Source organism: Heteronotia binoei, chromosome 2, assembly GCF_032191835.1.
Source record: "Heteronotia binoei isolate CCM8104 ecotype False Entrance Well chromosome 2, APGP_CSIRO_Hbin_v1, whole genome shotgun sequence".
In the NCBI taxonomy this organism is placed as follows: Eukaryota; Metazoa; Chordata; class Lepidosauria; order Squamata; family Gekkonidae; genus Heteronotia; species Heteronotia binoei.
Window position 1 is genome coordinate 6,572,629 of NC_083224.1, and position 18,471 is coordinate 6,591,099.

General features: G+C 52.3%; 1 protein-coding gene across 2 annotated transcripts in view; it reads right to left on the reverse strand.

Annotated features, from left to right (window-relative positions):
- MAPRE1 (microtubule associated protein RP/EB family member 1) overlaps positions 1–12,659 on the reverse strand; it is an 80,211-nt gene extending 67,552 nt beyond the window's left edge. For both annotated transcript variants that reach the window (XM_060230503.1, XM_060230509.1), the window contains exons 1-2: positions 12,571–12,659; positions 2,659–2,782 (exon numbers count right to left, since the gene is read on the reverse strand). In XM_060230503.1, the coding sequence (XP_060086486.1) occupies positions 2,659–2,779 (121 nt within the window). In that variant the 5' untranslated portion in view covers positions 2,780–2,782; positions 12,571–12,659. The remainder of the gene's footprint in view (positions 1–2,658; positions 2,783–12,570) is intronic.
- Positions 12,660–18,471: the final 5,812 nt, after the last annotated feature.

Genomic DNA, 18,471 nt, shown 5'->3' on the forward strand with positions numbered 1-18,471 from the left:
CCTCCTCTATAGGACAGCCCTTCAAGGACTTGAAGATGGTGATCCTATCACCTCTCAGCCGCCTCCTCTCCAGGCTAAACATCCCCAGCTCCTTCAACCTTTCTCCATAGGACTCGGTCTCCAGACCCCTCACCATCTTCGTCGCCCTCCTCTGGACCCTGAATTCCAAGGAGGTCTCCTTCCAAGTACTTGTTGGAATCGACCTTGCTTAGCTTCCAGGATCTGAGGAAATCGGGCTTGTCTGGTCCACTCAGGTCAGGGCACCAACAAGATTTTCAAGGTATAATCTTTAGAGCAGGGGTGTCAAACACGCTGTCCGGGCGCCAAATCAGGCCCCTAAAGGGCTCCTATCAGGCCCCTGAGCAAGTCACTGTCGTCTGCTTCCTTCTCCCTCTCTCTTGCTTCCTTCTGCATCACAGCTTGCTTTGCCAGGCTTGCTCAATCGCACAGGAGCTACAGAGCAAAGCCCCTCCCTTGAAGATGAAGTGGGGGAAGGAGAGCCAGTCTGGTGTAGTGGTTAAGTGCGCGGACTCTTTATCTGGGAGAACCAGTTTTGATTCCCCGCTCTTCCATTTACAGGTGCTGGAATGGCCCTGGGTCAGTCAGAACTCTCGTAGAGTTGTCCTTGTAAGGGCAGCTGGTGTGAGAGCCCTCTCAGCCCCACCCACCCACCTCACAGGGTGTCTGTTGTGGGGGGGAGAAGATATAGGAGATTGTAAGCCGCTCTGAGCCTCTGATTCAGAGAGAAGGGCGGGGTATAAATCTGCAGTCTCCTTCTTCTTCTGTGAGTGCTCTCTCAGCCCCACCCACCTCACAGGGTGTCTGTTGTGGGGGGAGAAGAGATAGGAGATTGTAAGCCGCTCTGAGCCTCTGATTCAGAGAGAAGGGCGGGGTATAAATCTGCAGTCTCCTTCTTCTTCTGTGAGTGCTCTCTCAGCCCCACCCACCTCACAGGGTGTCTGTTGTGGGGGGAGAAGATATAGGAGATTGTAAGCCACTCTGAGCCTCTAATTCAGAGAGAAGAGCAGGGTATAAATCTGCAGTGTTCTTCTCAGTTGCACAGCTGAGCGACTGAGCCAAGCCGCTCTTCCCTCTGTTGGCTGAGGCTCAACAAGCCAGTAAGGTGCATCAGGCTGAGTGTTTGTCGGTGGCCTTTATAAAGTTTCTATCTCCCCTACTTGGCATTACATTTTAAGACACACACGGCCCGGCCCGACGACGTCACGATACGGCCCTCAAACAAATTAGTTTGACACTCTTGCTTTAGGGGGTCAAAGCTTGTTTTGTCAGATACCTTCATCGGAGAACTCTGGCTCTCGAAAGCTTACACCGTAAAACATCTCTCTGGTCTCCAGGGTGCTACTGGCCTCAGATCTAGCTGTTAAACCACAAGCCAACACGGCTGCCCTCTGAAACTACCACGGATAATCAGGGTCACACTTGCTCACCCAAATCAAGCGGGCATTCGTGCTGCTTAGTGCCACAACAAATCATTGCTTGCTACCTTGCTCATTTTTGCAATGCTTTTTATTCCTCCTCCACTAGTCCCCAGGAAGCGACATTTTCTTCCTAGCCCAAATCTTACTTGAAAGCCATTTTTTCTAGAACAAGTTAGTCCCCCCCCCCCCCCCCCGGTGCACTACCAGATTCACTTCACACTTTTCTGATTTGTCTGCTAGTATTACGCCTAGTAAAAGGTAAAGGTAGTCCCCTGTGCAAGCACCGGTCCTTTCTGACTCTGGGGGTGACGTCGCAGCGTGACATTTTCACGGGAGATTTTTTACGGGGTAGTTTGCCATTGCCTTCCCCAGTCATCTACCCTTTCTCCCCCAGCAAGCTGGTCCTCATTTGACTGACCTCGGAAGGGTGGAAGGCTGAGTCAACCTCGAGCCGGCTATCTGAACACCCAGCTTCTGCCAGGGATCGAACTCAGGTCGTGAGCAGAGGGCTCCGACTGCAGTATTGCAGCTTTACCACTCTGTGCCACGGGGCTCCTTCAGTGTAGATAGGAAAGGAAAGGTCCCCTGTGCAAGCACCAGTCGTTTCCGACTCTGGATGACGTTGCTTTCATAACATTTTCACGGCAGACTTTCTACGGGGTGGTTTGCCATTGCTTTCCCCAGTCCTCTACACTTTCCCGCCCCCAGCAAGCTGGGGACTCATTTGACCGACCTCGGAAGGATGGAAGGCTGAGTCAACCTCAAGCCGGCGACCTGAAAACCCAGCTTCCGCCGGGAATCGAACTCAGGTCACGAGCAGAGCTTAGGACTGCAGTACTGCAGCTTTAACATTCTGCGCCACGGGGCTCATATTATACCGAACAGCACCATAAAATGTAGAAATGGAAGGAAGATTTAGCTCGAGGCTTAGAATCTTCCGCCCAAAACCAGACTGTGCCACTGTATCCTACAAGCAAAGTACAGATGGGAAAAGGTTTGAAGCGCAAGCACAGGGCTCTCACAAGCAAGTTGTGCTACATTTTACTTTCCTTGTTTCTGCCCAGCCTCGAAAACGGAGATAAAAGGCAGACGGGCAGGCAGCCAACCCCCACCCCTCCGGAGAATTCGTCAGCCCCAGTTTGATACTCCATCTCCAGCTGGTCCTTTTAATGGAAAAATGCATTTAAAATCATAAACAGACGCTTACCCCTTCGCTTACCTGAACAGAGCTGTTCTATCTTTGTCAGATTCAATTGGAGGGACTCATTGATCCAGGCGAGCATGTCATGCCGACTCAAGTTATCGCTCGTCACCGAGGTGGAATACACGTTAACCGCCATTTTCTGAACAAAATTCAATGGGGAGAGAGTTGGTTTATCCAGAGGCAAATGGAAAGAAAAGCTCCCATCCCCTTTCTCTGTTTTGGTGAAGTGTGTGGACTCTTATCTGGGATGGCCTTGGGTCAGCCAGAGCTCTCTTATCTGGGAGAACCGGGTTTGATTCCCCCCTCCTCCACTTGCAGCTGCTGGAATGGCCTTGGGTCAGCCAGAGCTCTCTTATCTGAGAGAACCGGGTTTGATTCTCCACTCCTCCACTTGCATCTGCTGGAATGGCCTTGGGTCAGCCAGAGCTCTCTTATCTGGGAGAACCGGGGTTGATCCCCCCCTCCTCCACTTGCAGCTGCTGGAATGGCCTTGGGTCAGCCTTGGCTCTCTTATCTGGGAGAACCAGGTTTGATTCCCCACTCCTCCACTTGCAGCTGCTGGAATGGCCTTGGGTCAGCCAGAGCTCTCTTATCTGGGAGAACCGGGTTTGATTCCCCACTCCTCCACTTACAGCTGCTGGAATGGCCTTGGGTCAGCCAGAGCTCTCTTATCTGGGAGAACCGGGTTTCATTCCCCACTCCTCCACTTGCAGCTGCTGGAATGGCCTTGGGTCAGCCAGAGCTCTCTTATCTGGGAGAACCAGGTTTGATTCCCCACTCCTCCACCTGCAGCTGCTGGAATGGCCTTGGGTCAGCCAGAGCTCTCTTATCTGGGAGAACTGGGTTTGATTCCCCACTCCTCCACTTGCAGCTGCTGGAATGGCCTTGGGTCAGCCAGAGCTCTCTTATCTGGGAGAACCGGGTTTGATTCCCCACTCCTCTACTTGCACCTGCTGGAATGGCCTTCGGTCAGCCAGAGCTCTCTTATCTGGGAGAACAGGGTTTGATTCCCCACTCCTCCACTTGCAGCTGCTGGAATGGCCTTGGGTCAGCCATGGCTCTGGCAGAGCTGTCCTTGAAAGGGCAGCTGCTGTGAGAGCCCTCTAAGCCCCACCCACCTCACAGGGTGTCTGTTGTAAGGGGAGAAGATAGAGGAGATTGTGAGCCGCTCTGAGTCTCTGATTCAGAGAGAAGGGCGGGGTATAAATCTGCAGTCTTCTTCTTCTTCTCACACCGGAAGCCTCTCTCAACTGTGAAGGGTTAGACGCTGGCCACCTTTTCAAGACAGGCAGCTTATGGGAGACATTCTAGCCCAGGGTTGTCAAACATGCACCCCGAGGGCCGAATCAGGACCCTGGAGGGCTCCTATCAGGCCCCCAAGCAACTGGCTGTCCTCTGTTTCCCTCTCCCTCTCTCTTGCCTCCTTCTGCATCACAGCTTGCTTTGCAAGGCTTGCTTAATTGCACAGGAGCTACAGAGCAAATCGTCTGTTTTCTCCATTGGCTGAGACTCCTCCTTTGGGCAGGAAGGCGGAAGAAAAGTTTGCTTTGCCAGGTTCTCTCAACTGCACAGTAGAGCTACTGAGCTAAGCCTCACTTCCTTCTATTGGCTGAAGCTCCTCCCTCCCATTCCCCTGGGGAGGGAAGGAAAGAGCCAGAGCTTCCTTTGCCCAGTTCCCTGGATCCCATGGGAGAGATACAAAGAAAGCATCTTTAAGACTAATGAGTGCCTATGTTTTAAGTTTTTAAATATATATATATTTAAAAACTTAAAACATAGGCACTCATTAGTCTATATATATATATATGTATTTGTATTTGTCTGTGTTCTTTATAAAATTTGTATCTTTGATACCTAATCTTAAATAGGCAGAAGATAATATTGGATTTATATCCCACCCTCCACTCTGAATCTTAGAGTCTCAGAGCGGCTCACAATCTCCTTTATCTTCCTCCCCCACAACAGACACCCTGTGAGGTGGGTAGAGGCTGGAGAGGGCTCTCACAGCAGCTGCCCTTTCAAGGACAACCTCTGCCAGAGCTATGGCTGACCCAAGACCATTCCAGCAGCTGCAAGTGGAGAAGAAGAAGACTGCAGATTTATACCCCGCCCTTCTCTCTGAATCAGAGACTCAGAGCGGCTTGCAATCTCCTATATCTTCTCCGCCCACAATAGACACCTTGTGAGGTGAGTGGGGTTGAGAGAGCTCTCACAGCAGCTGCCCTTTCAAGGACAACCTCCGCCAGAGCTATGGCTGACCCAAGGCCATCTCAGCAGGGTAGGGGCTGAGAGAGTTCTCTCAGAAGCTGCCCTTTCAAGGACCACCTCCGCCAGAGCTACGGCTGACCCAAGGCCATTCCAGCTGCTGGAAGTGGAGGAGTGGGGAATCAAACCTGGTTCTCCCAGGTAAGAGCCTGCACACTTCACCACCACACCAAACTGGTACACACATGGCCCAGCCCAGCCCAACCCAACATGGCCCGGCCCAACAAGGTCTCATTTACGTCAGATCCGGCCCCCATAACAAACGAGCCTGACGCCCCCGGTCTAGCCATTTATCAGAAGCCCAAGTGCCCCAGAAATGTGATGAGCCCATATATATGATACATACAGCTAAAACCAGCCGCTATGCTCATTCCCGCAGACACAGCAAAGAGACGTATCGTATTGTGCCAGGAATCCTACCACCGTGAACACAGCCAGCCACTTCCCAGTCAATCTAATTCACAGTGACACAGCCAATCTAATTCAACAGCTGGACCTAGGAAGTTCCCCATCATGAAAGGCAACAGCCAGTCGGCTCTGCCCATTTTTAACACAGTGTGCACAAAGGCACCGCAGTAACACGGGCGGAGAAGAAAGGGGATTCTCGGAGGCTTCAATTGAAGAAGGGGGAGGAGTCAGCTGAAGAAGGCAAGGAGAGGCTGGATATGGAGGATGACTACTCAGGGGAGACTAAGAGGGGGGCCCGGAGAACCAAGACTGGGTGGGGGAGGAGCCTTGGCCAATAGAGGGGAAAAAGAGGTTTTGGCCTGTAGCTCTGCTGTGCGATTGAGCAAGCCTTGCAAAGCAAGCTGTGATGCAGAAGGAAGCAAGAGAGAGGGAGAAGGAAGCAGATGACAGCCAGTTGCTCGGGGGCCTGATAGGAGCTCTCTGGGGGCCTGATTCGGCCCCTGGGCAGAGGTTTGACACCTCTGATTTAAATTGCTTTTATCACGACTGTTAGCCTCCCAGAGTCCGCTCGTGGAGTGGGCGGCATATAATTCTAAAGTAAATGAATAAAAAATAAATAAAGGAGCACTGAACAGTGACTATTAACAAGCTTGCAGAAGACAGGGGACGGAAGCATGATTGTGGGTGGGGAGGGACGGTGGCTCAGTGGTAGAGCATCTGCTTGGTAAGCAGAAGGTCCCAGGTTCAATCCCCGGCATCTCCAAAAAAAAGGGTCCAGGCCAATAGGTTTGAAAAACCTCCGCTTGAGACCCTGGAGAGCAGGGGAGGGATTGTGGCTCATGGGTAGAGCATCTGCTTGGGAAGCAGAAGGTCCCAGGTTCAATCCCCGGCATCTCCAACTAAAAAGGGTCCAGGCAAGTAGGTGTGAAAAACCTCAGCTAGAGACCCTGGAGAGCAGGACAGGGACGGTGGCTCAGTGGTAGAGCATCTGCTTGGTAAGCAGAAGGTCCCAGGTTCAATCCCCGGCATCTCCAACTCAAAAGGGTCCAGGCAAATAGGTGTGAAAAACCTCAGCTTGAGACCCTGGAGAGCTGCTGCCAGTCTGAGTAGACAATACTGACTTTGATGGACCAAGGGTCTGATTCAGTAGAAGGCAGCTTCATATGTTCATAAGATAGATAAATTTATTGTCATTGTTCTCAAAAAAGAAAATGAGAGCAACGAAATGAGGTAAGCGGAAGGTCCCAGGTTCAATCCCCGGCATCTCCAACTAAAAAGGGTCCAGGCAAATAGGTGTGAAAAACCTCAGCTTGAGACCCTGGAGAGCAGGGGAGAGATGGTGGCTCAGTGGTAGAGCATCTGCTTGGGAAGCAGAAGGTCCCAGGTTCAATGACAGAGGAACACTAGGGGGGCTTTGGTTGATGCATAAGTTTAAGAATGTGTGATGTGATCAGAGAATGCTTTGAAGGGAAAAAGGAAAGAAAGCTGATGGGAGACAGCTCCACTGGGACGCTTCTACCCTGATCAGGGCATGACTCGGATACAGCAGGAAAGTCACATGTATACCTAAATTTAGGCCGCGTGTGACCACAAGATAATGATATTAGCTTTATATCCTGCCCTCCACTCCAAATCTCAGAGTGGTTCACAATCTCCTTTATCTTCCCCCCCCCACAACAGACACCCTGTGAGGTGGGTGGGGCTGAGAGAGCTCTGACAGCACCTGCCCTTTCAAGGACAACTCCTGCCAGCGCTATGGCTGACCCAAGGCCATTCCAGCAGGTGCAAGGGGAGGAGTGGGGAATCAAACCCAGTTCTCTCAGGTAAGAATCCACACACTTATCTACTACACCAAACTGGCTCTCTCACTACACAGGAGACAATGCAGCCCGTTTCAAGGCGTATTTTAAGATGACCGACTTCACGCGCCTTGCAAGCCGTGCCCCCAAGCTCCACACGCTACTTCCACATCGCAGAAGCGTTCTTTATATGAAAAACCACACTCTATAGTGGGCGGTAGAGAGGGGTTGTGGTTCCAAGCATGCAGAAGGTTCCACGTTCAAACCCCAGTTGAAAGAACCAGGAAGGAGGTGACGTGTGGGACCTCAGCCTGAGACCTGGGGAGGCTGCTGCCAGTCTAAGAAGGAAATACTGTTCTCGATGGGCCAATGGGCCAACAGTAGAAGGCAGAGTCATGTGTCCCTGCGCAGAAGCAAGATCATGTGGGGCTACCGATGAGATGTCCTAGGAAGAGGTCAAGCAAATTCTAGTTGGATGTCCCCATGCAAATGTGTAAGTCAGCACACTATCCTTTGGCTACCAAAGCAGAAATTTCACCCCTCCAACCCCCCTTTGCACATTTAGCCACAGATCCAATGAAGTGCCAGGGTTAGAGAGCCAGTTTGGTGTAGTGGTTAAGTGTGCGGACTCTTCTCTGGAAAAACCAGGTTTGATTCCCCACTCCTCCACCTGCAGCTGTTGAATTGGCCTTGGGTCAGCCAGAGCTCTGGCAGAGGTTGTCCTTGAAAGGGCAGCTGCTGTGAGAGCCCTCTCCAGCCTCACCCACATCACGGGGTGTCTGTTGTGGGGGAGGAAGGTAAAGGAGATTGTGAGCCGCTCTGAGACTCTGTCTTTGAAAGGGCAGCTTCTGGAAGAGCTCTCTCAGTCCCAGCCACCTCACAGGGTGTCTGTTGCGGGGGAGGAAGGGAAAGGAGATTGTAGGCTGCTCTGAGCCTCTGTCCTTGAAAGGGCAGCTGCTGTGAGAGCCCTCTCAGCCCCACCCTTCTCACAGGGTGTCTGTTGTGGGGGAGGAAGGGAAAGGAGATTATGAGACGCTCTGAGACTCTGTCTTTGAAAGGGCAGCTTCTGGAAGAGCTCTCTCAGTCCCAGCCACCTCACAGGGTGTCTGTTGCGGGGGAGGAAGGGAAAGGAGATTGTAGGCCACTCTCTGTCCTTGAAAGGGCAGCTGCTGTGAGAGCCCTCTCAGCCCCACCCTCCTCACAGGGTGTCTGTTGTGGGGGAGGAAGGGAAAGGAGATTGTAGGCCGCTCTGAGCCTCTGTCCTTGAAAGGGCAGCTTCTGGCAGAGCTCTCTCAGTCCCACCCACCTCACAGGGTGTCTGTTGTGGAAGAGGCAGATAAAGGAGATTGTGAGTCACTCTGAGATTTGGAGCGGAGGGTGGGGTATAAATCCACTATCATCACCATCTTTTTCTTAAGAGAGCTCTGGCAGGCTTCCCGTTAAGCTAGCCAGTACGTATAAAGCTACCTTATACTGAACGAGACCTTTAGTCCCTTGAAATCAGCCTTGTCTGCTCAGACTGGCAGCAGCTCTCCAGGGTCTCAGGCAGAGAAAGGTCTTTTCCCATCACCTACTGCCTAGTTCCTTTTACTGGGAATGTCAGGGATTATCGGAGGGGCCGCAACTGGGCGGTAGAGCCTGTGCTCGGCACGCAGAAGGTCCCATGTTCAATCTCCAGCATCTCCAGTTAAAGGATCACGCAGTGGGTGATGAGAAAGATCTCCACCTGAGACCTTTGAAAACTGCTTGCCGGTCTGAAGAGACTGGATTTATATCCCACCTTCCCCCCTTCACTGGGAGTGTCAGAGCAGCTTCCAATCTCCCTTCCCTTCCTCTCCCCACAACAGACAGGTGGGGCTGAGCCAGCTTTGAAAGAACAGCTCTGAGAGAACCACGGCCAACCCAAGGATCATCCAGCTGGCTGCATGTGAAGTGGAGACTCAAACCTGGTTCTCCCAGAGTAGATTCCGCCGCTCTTAACAGCCGCACCAAACTGGCTCTCTGCTTGACACAAAGTGATTCAAACGTGGGATCTGCTGAGAGAGCTCTGAGACAGCTGCTCTTGAGCCAACAGCTCTGAGAGAGCTGTGACTGACCCAAGATCACCCTGCTGGCTGCATGTGGAGGAAAAGTGGGGAATCAAACCCCACTCCCACACTTGCAGCTGCTGGAATGGCCTTGGGTCAGCCATGGCTCTCGCAGAGCAGTCCTTGAAAGGGCAGCTTCTGGGAGAGCTCTCTCAGCCCCACCCACCACACAGGGAGATTGTAAGTTGTTCTGAGATGCTGAGATTCAGAGTGAAGGGTGAGATATAAACCCAATATCTACTTCTTATAGAGCCAGTTTGCTGCAGTGGTTAAGCGTGAGGACTCTTATTTGGGAGAACCGGGTTTGATTCTGCGCACCTTCGCTTGCAGCTGCTGGAATGGCCTTGGGTCAGCCATAGCTCTCGCAGAGCTGTCCTTGAAAGGGCAGCTTTTGGGAGAGCTCTCTCAGACCCACTCACCTCACAGGGTGTCTGTTGTGAGGGAGAAGATCAGGCCTCGGATTCAGTGGGAGCTCACAGGAGCTCCTGAACCTTTCTGAGAGTTCCACCTCCTCCTTCTGAGAGTTCCACCTCCTTGTCCTTTGAATAGTATGGGCATCTGCATATCAATCCCTGGATGAGCTACACCACCTATTTTTCTACAAAACAACCCCTGGAGATGATACAGGACTCTCATACTCTTGAGTTTCAGACTAGAGGGTGGGGTATAAACCGAGTATCATCATCTCCTCCTCCCAGATTAGAGACCACTGCTCTTCACTGCAGCACCAAACTGTCTCTTTTACTGTTCTGAGCAGACCAGCCTGACCTTGACGGACCATAGGGGCCTGACCCATACTCAGGCAGCTTCCTATTGTGTCCCTGCCCCCCTTGAGGCGCTCCCTGCCCCAGCCTCGCAACCCACCTCGCAGGGTCGTTGGCAGCCCGAACCCTTGCCTGCCCAAGCTCAAGCTCCTGGGGCTTGCCTCTGTTCAGGGAGGCTTGGAAGGCTGGCAGGAGCTGGGAACCCCCAAGAAGGGCGGGTAAGAAGTGGAGAAGCCCCGGCCAAGCCCAATTCAAGAAATATCCGGGGACTTTGGAGGTGGTGCCAGGAGAAGGGTGTGGCAAGCACAACTGAACTCCAAAGGGAGTTCTGGCCATAAGAACATAAGAGAAGCCATGTTAGATCAGGCCAATGGCCCATCCAGTCCAACACTCTGTGTTACACAGTGGCAAAAAAAAAATTATATATATATATATATATGCACACACACACACACTGTGGCTAATAGCCACTAATGGACCTCTGCTCCATATTTTTATCTAAACCCCTCTTGAAGCTGGCCATGCTTGTGGCCGCCACCACCTCCTGTGGCAGTGAATTTCACATGTTAATCACCCTTTGGGTGAAGAAGGACTTCCTTTTATCCGTTTTAACCTGTCTGCTCAGCAATTTCATCGAATGCCCACGAGTTCTTGTATTGTGAGAAAGGGAGAAAAGTACTTCTTTCTCTACTTTCTCCATCCCATGCATTATCTTGTAAACCTCTATCATGTCACCCCTCAGTCGACGTTTCTCCAAGCTAAAGAGCTCTAAGCGTTTCAACCTTTCTTCATAGGGAAGGTGTTCCAGCCCTTTAATCATTCTAGTTGCCCTTTTCTGAACTTTCTCCAATGCTATAATATCCTTTTTGAGGTGCGGCAACCAGAACTGCACACAGTACTCCAAATGAGACCGCACCATAGATTTATACAGGGGCATTATGATACTGGCTGATTTGTTTTCAATTCCCTTCCTAATAATTCCCAGCATGGCGTGGGCCTTTTTTATTGCAAACGCACACTGTCTTGACATTTTCAGTGAGTTATCTACCATGACCCCAAGATCTCTCATCACACTGAAAGGGACCGTGCTTTTAAATGCCCTTCCGCCACTGGAAATAACGGAGAATAGGGGCACCATGTTTGGCGGGTCCCAGAATTGAACCCCCCGGTCCAATCTATTTGAAACTTGGAGGGTGTTTTGTGAAGAGGCCCTGGGTGCTATGCTGAAAATTCCTTGCCTCTAAATCAAAAAACAGGGGGCCCTCCCAGAGCCCCAGATACCTGCACATCATTTCTCCATTATACCGTAAGGGAATCGGTCTCTAGAGGGAATGGAGTGTCCAGCAGACATTTCCCTCCCCTCCCCCACTTTCAGATGACCCTGAAGTGGGGGGGCGTCCAAACCGGGGGATCCCCTGCCCCCACTTGGGGTAGGGTTGCCAAGTCCAATTGAAGAAATATCTGGGGACTTTGGGGGCAGAGCCAGGAGACTTTGGGGGAGGCGCCAGGAGACATTAGGGGTGGAGCCAGGAGCAAGGTTGTGACAAGCATAATTGAACTCCAAAGGGAGTTGTGGCCATCACATTGAAAGGGACGGCACACCTTTTAAATGCCTTCCGTCCATAGGAAATCATGAAGGATAGGGGCACCTTCTTTGGGGGCTCATAGAACCGGACCCCCTGGTCCAATCTTCTTGAAACTCGGAGGGTGTTTCGAGGAGAGGGACTGGATCCCATGCTGAGAATCTGGTGCCTCTACCTCAAATAATAGCCCACCCAGAGCTCCAAACACCCGCAGATCAATTCTCCATTATTCCCTATGGGAATGGGTCTCCCTAGGGAACAATGGAAGGTAGGGGCACCTTCTTCCGGGGCTGACAGAATCATACCGCCTGGTCCAATCTTCTTGAAACTCGGAGGGTGTTTTGAGGAGACGGACTGGATCCCATGCTGAGAATCTGGTGCCTCTACCTCAAATAATAGCCCACCCAGAGCCCCAAATACCCACCCAGTTCTCCATTACACTCTATGGGAATGTGTCTCCCTGGGGAACAATGGAAGGTAGGGGCACCTTCTTTGGGGGCTCATAGAACCAGACCCCCTGGTCCAATCTTCTTGAAACTCGGAGGGTGTTTTGAGGAGAGGGACTGGATCCCATGCTGAGAATCTGGTGCCTCCACCTCAAATAACAGCCCACCCAGAGCCCCAAATACCCACCCAGTTCTCCATTACACCCTATGGGAATGGGTCTCCCTAGGGACTAATGGGGTGCCCAGCAGACATCTCCCTCCCCTCCCCGCTTTCTGAAGCGGGGGTAGGGCCTCCAGCCCGGGAGATCCCCCGCCCCCACCTGGGGGTTGGCAACCTAGGCCCCTCGCCCCGCCTCACGAGCCCCCCCCCGCGGGATGCGCGCGCACCCCCCGCTCCTTTGCCTGGGAGGCCGGGAATCAGCATCTGCGAGTGACCCGTGAGGAGGGCGGCCTGGCCGGGCAGCGCGGGCCGGGGGGAAGGGTGGGGCGCCCGGGAGCCCGAAGGGGAGCCTGCCCTGCCCGGCCCGGCGCGGCCCTCCTCCTCCGCCCCGCCGTTACCTCAGTCAGTCGCTCACCGTTCAAACCGGCCCCGCCCGCCTCGCCCGGGATCTGACGTCACGCGCACGCCCGGCGCGATGGCGTCACTTCAAGGCCGCGCGAGGAGAAGGGGACGCCGCCAGGCCACGCCTCCCGGGCGGCCTCGGCGCGCAGGGGGAGGGGGCGGGGCTGCCGGGAACGGGGCGTGGCCTCCCTGCCCGGCGAGCCCGGATTGGCTGGGCTCTGGCGCAATCGCGACGGAAGGGGGCGGGGAACGGAGCTCTCCTCCGGCTGCGGAATCCCCGAGAGGCCACGCCCCCACGCGATGCCGCGCCCCCCAGCCCCCCTCGTGATGCAGGGCGGAGTTTTCCTGCCTCATTCATTCGAGGCCTCCCGTCTCCCGCTGGGAAGAGCCATGCCTCTCCGGCTGCCTGATCTTGGATCGTAAGGGGGGGAGCAGGAACGCAGTTCCGGGTGGCTTGACATCGGGGGTGTGGCCTGGTATGCAAATGAGCCCCTGCTGGTTTTTTTGCACCAAAGAAGCCCTGTGTGAAACACTGGAGACATCAGGGGGTGTGGCCTGGTATGCAAATGAGCACCTGCTGGGCTTTCTGCACCAAAAAACCCGTGTGAAACAATGGGGACATCAGGGGGTGTGGCCTACTAGGCAAATGAGTTCCCGCTCGGCTTTTTGCACCAAAAAAGCCCTGTGTGAAACAATGGGGCCATCAGGGGGTGTGGCCTACTAGGCAAATGAGTTCCTGCTTGGTTTTTGCACCAAAAAAGCCCTGTGTGAAACAATGAGGCCATCAGGGGGTGTGGCCTACAAGGCAAATGAGTTCCCGCTCGGCTTTTTGCACCAAAAAAGCCCTGTGTGAAACAATGGGGCCATCAGGGGGTGTGGCCTACAAGGCAAATGAGTTCCTGCTCAGCTTTTTGCACCAAAAAAGCCCTGTGTGAAACAATGGGGCCATCAGGGGGTGTGGCCTACTAGGCAAATGAGTTCCTGCTTGGTTTTTGCACCAAAAAAGCCCTGTGTGAAACAATGGGGCCATCAGGGGGTGTGGCCTACAAGGCAAATGAGTTCCTGCTCAGCTTTTTGCACCAAAAAAGCCCTGTGTGAAACAATGGGGCCATCAGGGGGTGTGGCCTACTAGGCAAATGAGTTCCTGCTTGGTTTTTGCACCAAAAAAGCCCTGTGTGAAACAATGGGGCCATCAGGGGGTGTGGCCTACAAGGCAAATGAGTTCCCGCTCAGCTTTTTGCACCAAAAAAGCCCTGTGTGAAACAATGGGGCCATCAGGGGGTGTGGCCTACTAGGCAAATGAGTTCCCACTGGGCTTTTTGCACCAAAAAAGTCCTGTGTGAAACAATGGGGGCCATCAGGGGGTGTGGCCTGGTGTGCAGATGAGCTCCTGCTGGGTTTTTTGCACCAAAAAAGCCCTGTGTGAAACAATGGGGCCATCAGGGGCTGTGGCATACTAGGCAAATGAGTTCCCGCTTGGCTTTTTGCACCAAAAAAGTCCTGTGTGAAACAATGGGGGCCATCAGGGGGTGTGGCCTGGTGTGCAGATAAGCTCCTGCTGGGTTTTTTGCACCAAAAAAGCCCTGTGTGAAACAATGGGGCCATCAGGGGGTGTGGCCTACTAGGCAAATGAGTTCCCACTCGGCTTTTTGCACCAAAAAAGCCCTGTGTGAAACAATTGGGCCATCAGGGGGTGTGGCCTGGTGTGCAGATGAGCTCCTGCTGGGTTTTTTGCACCAAAAAAGCCCTATGTGAAACAATGGGGACATCAGGGGGTGTGGCCTGGTATGCAAATGAGCTCCTGCTGGGCTTTTTCTTCCAAAAAATCCATATGAAACAATTGGGACAACAGGGGGTGTGGCCTACTCGGCAAATGAGTTCCTGCTGAGCTTTTTCATCCAAAAAAGCCCAGTGCAAAACGATGGGGACATCAGGGGTGTGTGGCCTGGTATGCAAATAAGTACCTGCTGGGCTTTTTGCACCAAAAAAGTCCTGTGTGAAACAATGGAGACATCAGGGGGTGTGGCCTACTAGGCAAATGAGTTCCCGCTGGGCTTCTTGCACACAAAAACCGGGACATCAGGGCGTGCGGCCTACTAGGCAAATGAGTTCCTGCTGGGCTTTTTCTACCAAAAAATCCCTGTGTGAAACAATGGGGACATCAGGGGGTGTGGCCTACTAGGCAAATGAGTTCTTGCTGGGCTTTTCCTACCAAAAAAGCCCTGGTACTATGAATGAATGAAAGTTGCCTCTAGTGAACAGAATTGCATGCAATTAAAATGTGGAGTGCAGTACTGCAGTCCTAAGCTGTGCTCACGACCTGAATTCGATCCCGGCGGAAGCTGGGTTCAGGTAGCCGGCTCAAGGTTCACTCAGCCTTCCATCCTTCTGAGGTCTGTAAAATGAGTCCACAGCTTGCTGGGGGGGGAAGTGTAGATGACTGGGGAAGGCAATGGCAAACCACCTCGCAAAAAGTCTGCCATGAAAACATTGTGATGCGACCTCACCCCAGAGTCGCAAACGACTGGTGCTTGCACAGGGGACTGCCTTTACCTTTTACTTAAAACTTGGAGAGATTCATTAATTATATTCGCTTTATAACCAAATGGGGCTCTGATCTTGCAATGCAATGCCCTCGGTTATTTTTCACCATAGAGAAGAGTGAAAATATGATCTCGCAGCAGTGGAGCGATTATTTTTATAGGATTAGTTGGGTTGCAGATGGTCTGAAAGCGGCCCCGTGGCGCAGAATGGTAAAGCAGCAGTACTGCAGTACTGTGATCTGAACTCTCTGCTTACTACCTGAGTTGGATTCCGGCGGAAGCTGGATTCAGGTAGCCGGCCCAAGGTTGACTCAGCCTTCCATCCTTCCGAGGTGGGTCAAATGAGTCCCCAGCTTGCTGGGGGGAAAGTGTAGATGACTGGGGGAGGCAATGGCAAACCACCCCATAAGAAGGTCCGTCGTGAATGAAAGCACCGTCACCCAAGGGTCGGAAACAACTGGTGCTTCCACAGGGGACCTTTCCTTTCCTTTCCAGATGGCCTGAAGCAAGCTTTTGTGTGGAAAAAGCTCAACAGGAATTTACTTGCATATTAGGCCACACCCCCTAACACCACCATTGTTCCTCACCGCGTTTTTTGTAGGGAAAGCCCAGAAGGAACTCATTTGCACATTATACTACACCCCCTGACATCACCTTTGTTCCACGCCATGTTTTTTTATAGGAAAAGCCCAGCAGAAACTCATTTGCATATTAGCCCACACCCCCTGACATCATGATTGTTCCACACAGCAATTTTTCTGTTGGGGGGGAAAGTCCGGCAGGAACTCATTCGCACATTAGACCGCACACCCCGACATCACCATTGTTCCATGCCGCATTTTTTGTAGGAAAAGTCCAGCAGGAAGTCATTTGCATATTAGGACACACCCCCTGACACCAAGCCAGACGGAACTGCGTTCCTGATAAAAAAAAAGTCCAGCGACACCTTTAAGACCCACTAGAAGAAGAAGATATTGGATTTATATCCCGCCCTCCACTCCGAAGAGTCTCAGAGCGGCTCACAATCTCCTTTCCCTTCCTCCCCCACAACAGACACCCTGTGAGGTAGATGAAGATATTGGATTTATATCCCGCTCTCCACTCCGAAGAGTCTCAGAGCGACTCACAATCTCCTTTCCTTCCTCCCCCACAACAGACACCCTGTGAGGTAGATGAAGATATTGGATTTATATCCCGCCCTCCACTCCGAAGAGTCTCAGAGCGGCTCACAATCTCCTTTCCCTTCCTCCCCCACAACAGACACCCTGTGAGGTAGATGAAGATATTGGATTTATATCCCGTCCTCCACTCCGAAGAGTCTCAGAGAGGCTCACAATCTCCTTTCCCTTCCTCCCCCACAACAGACACCCTGTGAGGTAGATGAAGATATTGGATTTATATCCCGCCCTCCACTCCGAAGAGTCTCAGGGCGGCTCTCAAACTCCTTTCCCTTCCTCCCCCACAACAGACACCCTGTGAGGTGGGTGGGGCTGGAGAGGGCTCTCACAGCAGCTGCCCTTTAAAGGACAACCTCTGCCAGAGCTATGGCTGACCCAAGGCCATGCTAGCAGGTGCAAGTGGAGGAGTGGGGAATCAAACCCAGTTCTCCCAGATAAGAGTCCACACACTTAACCACTACACCAAACTGGCTCTCTCACTAAGTTTTATTCTGGGTATCTGGGCTTGCGTTTCCAAAGTATCTGAAGAACTGTGCGTTTCCATTGAAGTTTATGACCAGAATTAAGCTTTGTGGATCTTCAAGGTGCCACAGGATTAGAGTTGCCAAGTCCAATTCAAGAAATATCTGGGGAATTTGGGGGTGGAGCCAGGAGACATTAGGGGTGGAGCCAAGACCAAGGCTGTGACAAGCATCATTGAACTCCAAAGGGAGTTCTGGCCATCACATTGAAAGGGACGGCACACCTTTTCAATGCCTTCCTTCCATAGGAAATAATGAAGGATAGGGGCACCTTCTTTTGGGGCTCATAGAATTGGACCCCCTGGTCCAATCTTTTTAAAACTTGGGGGGTACTTTGGGGAGAGGCACTAGATGCTATATTGAAAATTTGGTGCCTCTGCCCCCAAAAATAGTCTCCCCAGAGCCCCAGATATAGGGTTGCCAAGTCCAATTCAAGAAATATCTGGGGACTTTGGGGTGGAGCCAGGAGACTTTGGGGGGTGGAGCCAGGACACATTGGGGTGCAGCCAAGATCAAGGCTAATTGAACTCCAAAGGGAGTTCTGGCCATCACATTTAAAGGAACGGCACACCTTTTCAATTTCTTCCTTCAATAGGAAATAATGAAGGATAGGGGCACCTTTTTGGGGGGCTCATAGAATTGGACCCCCTGGTCCAATCTTTTTGAAACTTGGGGGGTATTTTGGAGAGAGGAACTAGATGCTATACTGAAATTTTGGTGCCTCTATCCCAAAAAACAGGGGCCCCCAGAGTCCCAGATACCCGCAGATCAATTCTCCATGATTTTCTATGGGAAAAAATCTCCATAGGGAATAATAGAATTCTCAGCAGACATTTCTCTTCCCCACCCCTTGCTTTCTGACAACCCTGAAGTGGGGGGAGGGCCTCCAAACCGGGGGATCCCCTGCCCCCACCTGGGGATTGGCAACCCTACACTGGATTCAACCTTCGTTCTGTTTTTATAGGTCTCATGATCCTGGGCCTAGCGAAGCCTGCCTAGGAGTTATAAAAGAGCTTACATTTCCCAGAATCCCTTCTGTCCCTCTGATTGGGTGGCAAGGGAAACGGGCCTAGATTGGGGTGGAGCCAAGCCCCGGGAGGGGGTGTTCTTTTCCTGGAAGGCGGAGCTCGAGGCAGGCTGTAGTCTAGAGCAGGGGTCCCCAACCCTGGGTCCGTGAACCAGTACCGGTCTGTGGCCTGATAGCAACCGGGCTGTGAGTTGTATAATTATTTCCATTATACATTACAATGTTGTAGTGGTAATAATAATAATAAATTGGATTAATATCCTGCCCTTCACTCCAAATTAGAGTCTCAGAGCGGCTCACAATCTCCTTCCCCTTCTGCTCCAACAACAGACAGCCTGTGAGGTGGGTGGGGCTGAGAGAGCTCTTACAGCAGCTGCCCTTTCAAAGACAACATCTGCCAGAGCTCTGGCTGACCCAAGGCCATTCCAGCAGCTGCAAGTGGAGGAGTGGGGAATCAAACCCGGTTCTCCTACATAAGAGTCCGTAAGCTTAACCACTACACCAAACTAATAGAAATAAAGTGCACAGTTGTATGTTCTCGAAACCATCACACGCGCCCCTCCATGGAAAAAATTGTCTTCCATGAAACCAGTCCCTGGTACCAAAAAGGTTGGAGACCACTGGCCTAGAGAGCTTGCAGCAGGG